At 54.6% G+C, this 9208-nt stretch overlaps 1 protein-coding gene across 1 annotated transcript; it reads right to left on the reverse strand.

Moving 5' to 3' along the window:
- Positions 1-192: 192 nt before the first annotated feature.
- Positions 193-5754, reverse strand: Mxd3 (MAX dimerization protein 3). The gene is made up of 6 exons (XM_005376425.2): positions 4547-5754; positions 4185-4290; positions 3507-3536; positions 3260-3374; positions 761-962; positions 193-686 (listed from the first exon to the last, which is right to left on the reverse strand). The coding sequence occupies exons 1-6, from the start codon at positions 4614-4616 to the stop codon at positions 571-573; spliced, it is 639 nt and encodes a 212-aa protein (XP_005376482.1). The 5' UTR covers positions 4617-5754; the 3' UTR covers positions 193-570.
- Positions 5755-9208: the final 3454 nt, after the last annotated feature.

The following is a 9208-nucleotide window of genomic DNA, read 5'->3' on the forward strand; positions in this document are numbered from 1 at the left end:
ACCTCAGGCAAATCACATCAGTTTGCCTCAGTGCCATCAGCATCAAAGAGGAAACGCCCCAAGTTGTGAGGATTAAATGCACACTCCCTCGCACAGTTGGTTTTGGTGGTGGCTGCTGATCTTATTTCCTCTTTTCCAGTTGTGGCTGGGACTTCCTTCCTGTTCTCATCAGGCGATACCGTGGATGGGAAGTTATGAAAGAGGCTTTTAATGAAAATACTGTACAGTATATGTGGGGTGAAGGTCAGGGGCCTTGTCTGGGAGAGCACATGAGGGTCTGAAGCTCCGGCCCCTGTGGGAGCAGCGCAAGCAAGTGCTACCTTAATGCTTGGAAGGCCCAAGCTGCCTGCCCTGCGGGGCTCTGGGGTGGCCCAGGTGCTTCCCCCATCCCCACAGGAGGGGCCACCTGGTAGCCAGCAGCAAAGTCCAGGGAGTACCTGTTCCCATATGCATGTCCTTTCAGTCCATTCTGACAGATAAACGGTTCCGAGCAGCCCCCGAGGCTTGGGGAAGGATCCCGCGTGGCAGGATCGGCCCAGCGTGAGCGGAGGGCAGTCGGGGCAGTGAGCATCATAGCCAATTGCCAGGGTTGTGTGAGTAGCTGTGCTCCTGGCCTGCGCTGAAGCTCTGCAGCAGCTGTGCCTCACCCCCGAACACCAGGCTCTCCACATCTACCTCCAGCTCCTCTGCACAGGAAGGGGCCAGTCAGGAACCCCGGCCCACCCACGTGCCCCTCCATCCTGGGCTTTGGGGCACTCACCTTGGTCAGAGTCAGAGCGCTCAGAGGAGAGCCCTGAGGAGTCCAGGCTGTCCGCCCGCAGCCGCTCCCGCTCCCGCTCACATTCACGTTCCCCTGCCCCTGGCAGCCCCTGGAGCTGCTCCAGCTGCCGCTGCAGGCTCTGTTGTTTGCTGCGCAGCTTCTCTTTCAGCCACCGGGCCCGCTGCTCCTGCTCCTCCAACTTCTGCAGAACCCATTAGAGCAGGGGCTGGGGTCAGCGGGCTGGGCCTCTGGCCTCACCCCATTGCTACTTGGCACTGGGCTGCAGCCATGAGGTGCTGCTGTCTGCTGGACAAGCCACTGTTAGTCTGGGCCTTAAGCAGTGGCTTCATATCTGGAAAGCTGGCCTTGTGCCCTTCCACACCCAGAGATGATCTGTCTAAACGGGCACAGCATGGCGGGCTGTGCAATCTCAAATGCCCTCAGAGCTTAGTCAAGTGATAGAATGAAGTGGGGTACAACGGTGATGAGGACTGGGGAACGTGGCATCCTGGCAGCTGCATCCTGGGCCCACAGAAGCAGCCATCTCCAGGAACCAGTCAGGTGCTGCCACACAGCACCTGCCAGATCTCCCCATTTCCAGCTTCCAGGGAAGCTGGAAAGCCAGATGCCCTTAGTGCTGCCAACTAATCTGCACTTAGAAAACTACAGACTAAACAAAGGCTAGCAACCTGTAACTCCTCACAAAGGTCCTCCCAGGAGCCCTGAGGTTCCACCCCTTATCCTTCCCCATGCTTTGCCACACCTTGAGTTCAGGATCTCCCATGCACAGCCCTCGGTGGGCAAAAGGCTGCACTCACTTATCCAACAGAAGGGGAGAACGGGCTGAGTGGCACTTGGACAAGGTGTGAAAAGGATGAATAAGAGCTACCAAGGGGGAGCCAGAGAAACACGGAGAGTTGACCTTTTTCTATGTGTTGTGGGGGGTAGTGATAAGCCCTGGGTTGGAGGGCATTGAGTTTCAGAGTGAGAGGCTGAGGCTGTGTCCTGTCAGGGTTTTCAGGAGATGGACCTGGCCAGATCTGTGCACAGCAGAGGTCATTCTGGGGCAAAGTGGAAGATAGCTCAGTGGAAGCCAAACAGAAAGCAAGAAGGCCATGTGTATTAGTCCAGGAGAGGAGTGATTCTCAGGCCTTGCCGATGGGCCAGCCAGTGCCTGAGTGGCGGGCAAGCTCCATTTGCCAATCAGAGTATTCAGCCACACTGAGGCTGACAGTAGGCATCTACGAGACAGGGCAAATACTTCCCACAGCCGTGACTTATTTGCTGGAAGGTACACAGATCTGTCCCTGCCGCGGCCCCCAGTGCCAAAAAGGGGCCTGTCAGAGCAGGTGCTCAATAAATATTTGTTTAAGGAAAGAATGCACATCAGGAAGCCTGGGCCTGGATCCTGAATCTGTCTCTCATCAGCTGTGCCGCCTGCCCCTTAGCCCAGCTGTGCCTCCTTTCTCCCCCTGTCAAAAGGCCCGGAGAACAGGAAAATTTACTGTTTCCAGGAGAACTAATGCCTACATCGCTGGAGCTGCCTGGGCCTTTGGGTTTGCACAACCACTCCTGTCCACCAGGGGGCGTAGGCTTCTGCTAAGGCAGCTGCAACAGCCCGGGAAGGACAGCAACTGGCTTTCTTTTTTTCCTTCCTTCTACCCTCCCTCCCTCCCTTCCTTCCTCTTTCCCCACTTCGGTACTGGGGATTAAACCTAGCACCTTTGCACTAAGCTAAATAAATCCCAGCCCTTTTTTATTTCGATGCACAGTCTCGCTAAATCACTAAATTGCCCAAGCTGGGCTTGCACTTGTGGTCCTGCCTCAGCCTCCCAGAGTGCTGAAATTACACCATGTAGTGTAACTCCAGCTGACTGGGGAGAGTACATCACCATGTCCAGCCGCACCTGGCTCTTCACAGTGATTTTCCCTTCTGATATCTGTAAGTGTCTCCTAGAAGAGGATCAGGACAGAGAACCTAGAACAGGAGGCCTTCAAGGATGGGGACCAGCAAACAGAACTCCACAACTTACATAAGATTTATCACAGACCCCTTCCCACAGCGCTCCCCTCCCCACCAAACAGAAAAGGAAACAGAAGTCCAGACAGGCTAAAGTGACTTGTGTAAGGTGAAGCAGCTGAGATCTAAGAATAATAGCAGTATTAACAACAATGAACATTTATAAGGTGAATTTGCTGAAGCCTCAGAACCCTGAGTTATTTTCTGCTTTTCTTCCCATTCCAAATTTTGGTGGGGTTTTTTTTTTGTGTTTTTTTCTTCCAGTACTGGGAATCGAACTCACAACCTTGCGCTTGCCAGGCAGGCCGCTGAGCTAAATCCCCAGCCCCCCATTCCAAATTTGGAAACTGTACAAAGAACTCTCCCAAGCCACACAGTCGGTCTATATGTGGCCCTTTTCCCCAGTTCTATCCAAACCTTCCACACCACATCCCTGCACACAGCCCGGCAAGCTGCCCAGGTGCAGGGAAGGCCCTCACCTGGATGTGCGTCCTTGCTCGGCGAAGCAGGCTCAGCGTGGTGTATCGGGCACAGTCAGCCCCCAGGGGCATCTGCTGCTTCAGCTGTTCTAGGCACCGCTTCAGCTGGGCCCTCCTGGGGGGAAGGGTCTGGAGGGCAGTGCGAGTCCCAGAGTCCCAGCTCCAAGGCCAGAGGGTAGCAGAGAAGGGAGCACCCAAGGGAGGTGGCTCCTGGGACTTGGTGCTGCAGGGCTGGGGTAGAACTCACCTGCGCTTCTCCAGCTCATTGTGCACAGATCTGCCAATACCAGGGAGGATGAGGTGAGGGGCTGTCAGCTACTGGCCTCAGCCTTTGCCCCAGGAACCCCTAAGGCTGCAGATATTTGCCCCAAACAATCTGCCTGTGAGGACCTTGTGCTGGCCTCAAACACCCGAGCCCTCAGGAAAGGGCAAGAGGAATCAGACACCACAAAGAACCAAATGCTGAGTCCCGCCCAGGTGGCTGTAGGGGTCCAAATGGGGCTCCCCTGCCAACTAGGCAACAAAGGCCTCCTGGACAGAAGTCACAGCTGAGCACAGAACAGAAGTTTCCACAGTGGGTACTGGAGGGAAAGGCATTCAAACTGGAGGGAAAAGCATATGCAAAGGGCTGATGCAGAGAGAAAAGAAGGGGGAGGTGACGTATGGAATTGTAGGTGTGTGAGTGAAGTGAGACCCAGAACAGTCCTGTTCACACTTCCTGGCACATCAAAGGCCCTCAAGAAGTAGTCAGTCCATCAATGAAAAAAAAGTGCATGTTAGAGGAGTGGCCAGATGGCAGGAGGAGTCTGAATGCCTCTCAAAGCAGGGTATCTGGTCTAGCAGACGCGAAACGGAGGAAGTGAGCGCAGAAGGGGCCTATGAGGGACAACGCCCACCCTGGCCCGCCACCCCCGGCCCTCCTCACCGCCCACTGTCCAGCGCGCCAGGAGCTTGTGGGGGTCGCTTCCTCCTCCTGTGGATGGGCCCTGGACTGTGGTGCGGGCACAGCGATGCGTAGCCATGCTCCGCTTCTGCCAGAGAGAGTTCCGGCCAGTGTCAGGCTGGGGCTGGACTCGTCCTAGCAGGAGCCCCTTGCAGGACATGGTCAGGTTTTGGCGCCAGGATCATCTCCCCAAACCCTCCCCGCCCGACCGTCTGCGGATTCCTCTCGAGTTCAGGGCGGGCTCGCCCGGGAGTAACTGCCCTAGAGCAATGAATCGTTCAAGTTGGGAGCCAAGGCCAGTGTCAGCAAGGTCGCCCAGGTGTCCCGCTAGGATTCTTTCTCACCTCTCTCGCGGCGCTCCAGGAACTCGGCCGCTTGCAGCAGGACCTGGATGTTGCTGGCCATGCGTTCCATGTTCGGCGACACCTGGCAGCGGGCGGGCCTAGGGTGCGGGCTAGAGCAGTGGCTGTACCACTTTTGTTACAATGTAACTGACACAGAGCAACAAATAAGGGCTCCGGTCCCGCCCCCAGTAGCCCCTCTCGCGGGAGCGCCCCGCCTTTGGCCCCGCCCCTTCGGAACGCGCCGGGGAACCACAGCCCACCCTCCGGGTCCCGCCCGCCGGGAGCGGCCTCTGATTCTCTTGGACCAGATACTGGTGCCGGTTCAGGTCTGGTCCCTTGGCGAGTCCCCCCAAGTTAGGGGTTACTGTGTCTTCCCCGCTTCACTTAGCGACCCCAAAGGTTTCTGGGTGTCTTTGGGCCTCAGTTTCCAGCGAGTGAGGAGTGCCAGATATTTAGAACAGCGCTATAGGGCCCAAGCAGCTTCCTGGCGCTCCCGGCTTGGCCATGCACTTGAACGCCGTAGGGGCGGGGCAGGCCGGCGCCGCTCGCGCATTCGTGGGTTGCCCCCCGGGGCTTGCTGTCGTCATCTTCTGGGCGGGGACTAAGGGCCTCTGAGTCATGATTGGCTGGCTCGAGGCCCTGCCTTCTCCCGCTGCTGGTCCACAAGTTCAGGCGGGAAAAGAAGCAGGTTTCAAATTTGAAAACCCGGGTGCTGAAGGCGGGGTTGAGCGGGGAACGGGAGCGCAACGCGCAAGCGCCGGCGGAGGGGGCGCGGACCCCGCTCCTGAGCTCCAGGGTCTGCCCCTACGCCTGCCTATCATCTGCTGACCCCAGGCTCCGGCTGGGCCTCAACGCTCGACTTTCTGTTGTGTCGAGCAAGGATCCTCGCTTGCCTACCCGCTCCCTGCCCCACCGTTCATCAGCAGGAAGCCATTGTTAGCACGAAGACTTCGGTAATGTAACAGCTTAACAAGCCAGACCATACCCTGGAAGTACGCCTTCTGGCTTTTTGGGAGCTCGGAACTATGGAGTCAACAAGTGGGGCTCCTCTCTTGTCATTGCTGACTCAGCAGTGTGTAACTTGGGCGCCCAGCGACAGCGTGGTGGAGAGATCAGAGTCAGTGCCAATGTAGTGCTCTGCAACTGCTTCAGCAACTTCTAAGACCGGTGCAACCAGGAACAAACTTCTTCCTCCCAGACAGCCTTTCTGGAGCGTGACTTGCACAGAGCCTTTTCTTTTTCCATGCGCCTTTTCTTTCTTTCTTTCTTTCTTTCTTTCTTTCTTTCTTTCTTTCTTTCTTTCTTTCTTTCTTTTTTTCTTTTTGAGACAAGGTTTCTCTATGCAGCTCAGGGTAGCTTTGAACTAACTATGGAGCCCAGGGTGGCCTCGAACTCACAGCGATCCTCTTGCCTCAGCCTCCTGAGTGCTGGCCAGCACCACCATGCCGGGCCTATGACCCCATTTTGAATGTGACTTTCCTAGCCCTCCAGCGCAGTAGCTGCTGACCTTCCTAGGTGGTGCACCAGCAGGTATACCCACACCCAGCTATTAACTAGGTGGGTCAGTCCTGCCAGGCCTGGGACAGAGTAAGCTGCAAAAAGAGGGGGAAACGGGGAGGGGAGATTCTATATAAAGACAGTCCTAGATAAACATAGGCACATGTCAGGCCTTAAAGGTTTTTAAGTCTACCAGAGGAGTCACTCGCCCATTCACCTGTCTGGTCACTCAGTAAATGTTTTAGTACTTTGGCGGCTCTCACAGGAAAAGAGAGGAACATTTTGATCTAATCAAGGAGGTCAGAGGAGGTTTTGCTAGGAAAATACATGAATGTGTTACCTGTGTACAGGAGGGAAGAGAATTCCAGACAAGGAGCATGTGCAAAAGTCCCTGGGATTGAAAGGAATGTAGCAGTTTGCAGAGTGAAACAACGCCAGTGTGGCTACATAACAAAAAGCATAATGCAGACTGACACTACGGCTGTCTGGACTCGGAATGGACAGATTGGTACCTCAGGCTCCCATGCGCAATCAGTTCTGCCCGAGGAAGGCAGTTGAAAACCTTTTGAATGTATTTCTAATTTTATTTCACTAACAACAGCACCACACAATGCAGGCGCAAACCTAGTCAGACATCTGGCACCCACGTGGCCTGCCTTGGACTCAGGGCACAGTGGCAGCAAGGAGGTTCTCAGAGAAAAGCTCCCAGCAGAGGGAGGGAATAAGGTAAGGAAAGTGAAGACAGGGGCTCCAAAGGGGGCTGCGCGACCACATCGAGGAGTTGGGGCTTTACCCTCGGAGCCAAGTGCAAGATTCAAACTGGAAAACAGACCTGCACATCTGTCCAGCCTGGTCCCTGGGCTCCTACCCCAGCCTCTCCCACCTTCCTCATCCTCTCTCCTCTTCCCAAAGAGTGGCTTTCCTTAGAGAGCTTCCCAGGTCTCCATGCACAATGTTTCAGGTTCCAAAATGTCTCAGCAGGAGAGGTGTAAACACACAGCTTTACTCTCTCAGCGCTGTGGTGTAACTGAGCTAAGAGATCATGTCACCCTTGCTCTGAGCATCTTTCAAGGTGTTCTTAGATTTTCCTCATTGCATAATCTACTTATTCATTCCTTTACTCTCTGCTTCTATTATTCCTCCTTTTTGTTTGTACCCCAAATTTTCCACCTTTGAAAGGGACGTTAGTTTGGGCCACTGTGCTTGTCCAGGCCACTGGTAGTGATACCGGCCTAACTGGTGCCTCCCTCCCAGCCCGCCCCGTGCAGAGCACGGTGCCCTGGCACTCCCCATAGGTTGTCTCTCTCATGAGGCAACACAGCAGACTCATACTGGCCCCAGTTTGTTTGGGTTTATTTTGTTTTGCTTTTGTATTGAAGACTGAATACGGGGCCTTCACTCTGAGCTACATCCCCAGCCCTTTTTATTTTTTAATTTAAAACAAGGTCTCACTAAGTTGCTAAATTGCCCAGAACGGGCTTGAATTTGTGATCCTCCTGCCTCAGTCTCCCAGAGTGCTGGGATTGCACACGTGCCTCACCATGCCAGGCTTTGACCCCAATTTTGGCAGATGGAGTGAAGGTTCCACCTCCCCATCAGGCCCTGAAGAATCTGGCCATAAAGGATTAAAAGTATATACTCTCTTACTTAGGGATCATTACTACTTCTGGTACTTGCAATTGAACCTTGTCTTGCATACCCTGCACTGGGTAGGAAAAAAAAACCCGAGGTTCGATGGTGGGGGATAAAAAGTATCCTCATGCCAGCATCCTCTCCCACCCCCTCCACCTCAGATCCACCAGAGAAGCACAGGAATCCCCTAGGGAGGAGCCCTCCCCGAGCGCCCTCATGTGCAGTGGTGCACGCAGCCGTGGAAGTCGGCAACCAGCCCTTCCGCCTTTATCTGCCCCTCTTTAGTCAACAAAAATTTCCCTTGCCTGTTCCAATACTTCATCAAACCATTGCTTTGGAAACAATATCTCTTTGCCCACTGTTGGACACTATGGGCTGTAGAATGTGTACCTTGGTCTGAAGAAAAGTGACTTGGCACATTTCCAAACTGGTGCTATATCGTCCATTCTCATCTTTTTATTTATTTTTTCTTTCAGTACTGGTGATTGAACCCAGGTCCTTTGTACTGAGCTAGATCCGCAACATTACCCCAGCCCCTTTGAGACAGTATCTCCCTGCTCCCTGAGTTGCCCAGGCTGGGCTCATCCTGCATCAGCCTCCCAGAGTGCTCGGACGACAGGTGTGTGCCACCATGCCTGGCCCTTTCTCATCCTTTTACTGTGTTCTGAGTTCTTCAGGGTAAACTAAGCATCGTTCAGTCCAGAGTGACAGTTTTCTCCTGCTAAGCCCTCTGCACAGCCTCCAAGGGTGACAGGCATCAGTCTGAGTTGCTGGGTACATGCAGGGGCTTCCCCCAGGACTCTGCCCCACAGCCTGTCTCTCGTGGGCAGGCAGAATGCTCTCATTGGCACTCAGTACCTCAGAGGATGTGAGAGGAACACGCTCGACTCAGCCATCTCTGTACGGCTGCAGCCCCACTCTGAAGCCTTGCATCTAACGGGGCCAGGCGGCCACATCCAGGGGAACCTTGTGTGAGGGTACTGGGACATCCGCTCCTGGCTCGAGGCACCATCTGATCCCGGAATGTGGATCTTCTCATGGTTTTCCGCATGACCTCCTTTAGAATACCCACAAGGTCCCATGGTGATTCCCACAGGGCTGTGCCCCACTCAGGCATCCAGTCAACAGGCCACCTGTCCACTGCCCTCGCCTGGCCATATGGGCAGCCACTGGCCGCTGCTGTTGAGTCACTGGAAACCCAAATGTAGAGGCAAGTGGCCTGTGATTCCAAGCTGCCGGGCTTTTACTTTCTTCAGTCAGCAGTCCGAACAGGAAGCTCTCCTATCACCTCAGTACCGCCATTCATAAACCAAGTGTTTTGTTGGTCCAGAAGAGCTGTGTATAGGGCTCTTCCCAAAGGGCCCAACAGGTCACACACAGGACTCAGAAGCTCCACAGGTGATTCCAAAGTCAGCTGTAGAGGAACAAAGGTCCCCAGCTTAGGACACCTCAGTACCCCGACCCCGGAGCCCACTCTTGTGCAGACCGTTTCATGTTATCATGGACTAATTGGTCAGTGCCTTTCCTCAGCTG

The sequence above is a fragment of the Chinchilla lanigera genome, unplaced genomic scaffold (assembly GCF_000276665.1).
Source record: "Chinchilla lanigera isolate Chin_1 unplaced genomic scaffold, ChiLan1.0 scaffold00007, whole genome shotgun sequence".
Lineage (NCBI taxonomy): Eukaryota > Metazoa > Chordata > Mammalia > Rodentia > Chinchillidae > Chinchilla > Chinchilla lanigera.

Bases quoted from the DNA above. Each gene is read 5' to 3' on its own strand.
- Mxd3 (XM_005376425.2), bottom strand. From the start codon at position 4,616: ATGGAACGCATGGCCAGCAACATCCAGGTCCTGCTGCAAGCGGCCGAG. The intron at 3,375-3,506 runs GTGAGTTCTACC...CCTTCCCCCCAG, and splicing joins AATGAGCTGGAGAAGCGCAG to GAGGGCCCAGCTGAAGCGGT. The intron at 963-3,259 runs GTGAGGGCCTTC...TGGGTTCTGCAG, and splicing joins GAGCAAGGACGCACATCCAG to AAGTTGGAGGAGCAGGAGCA.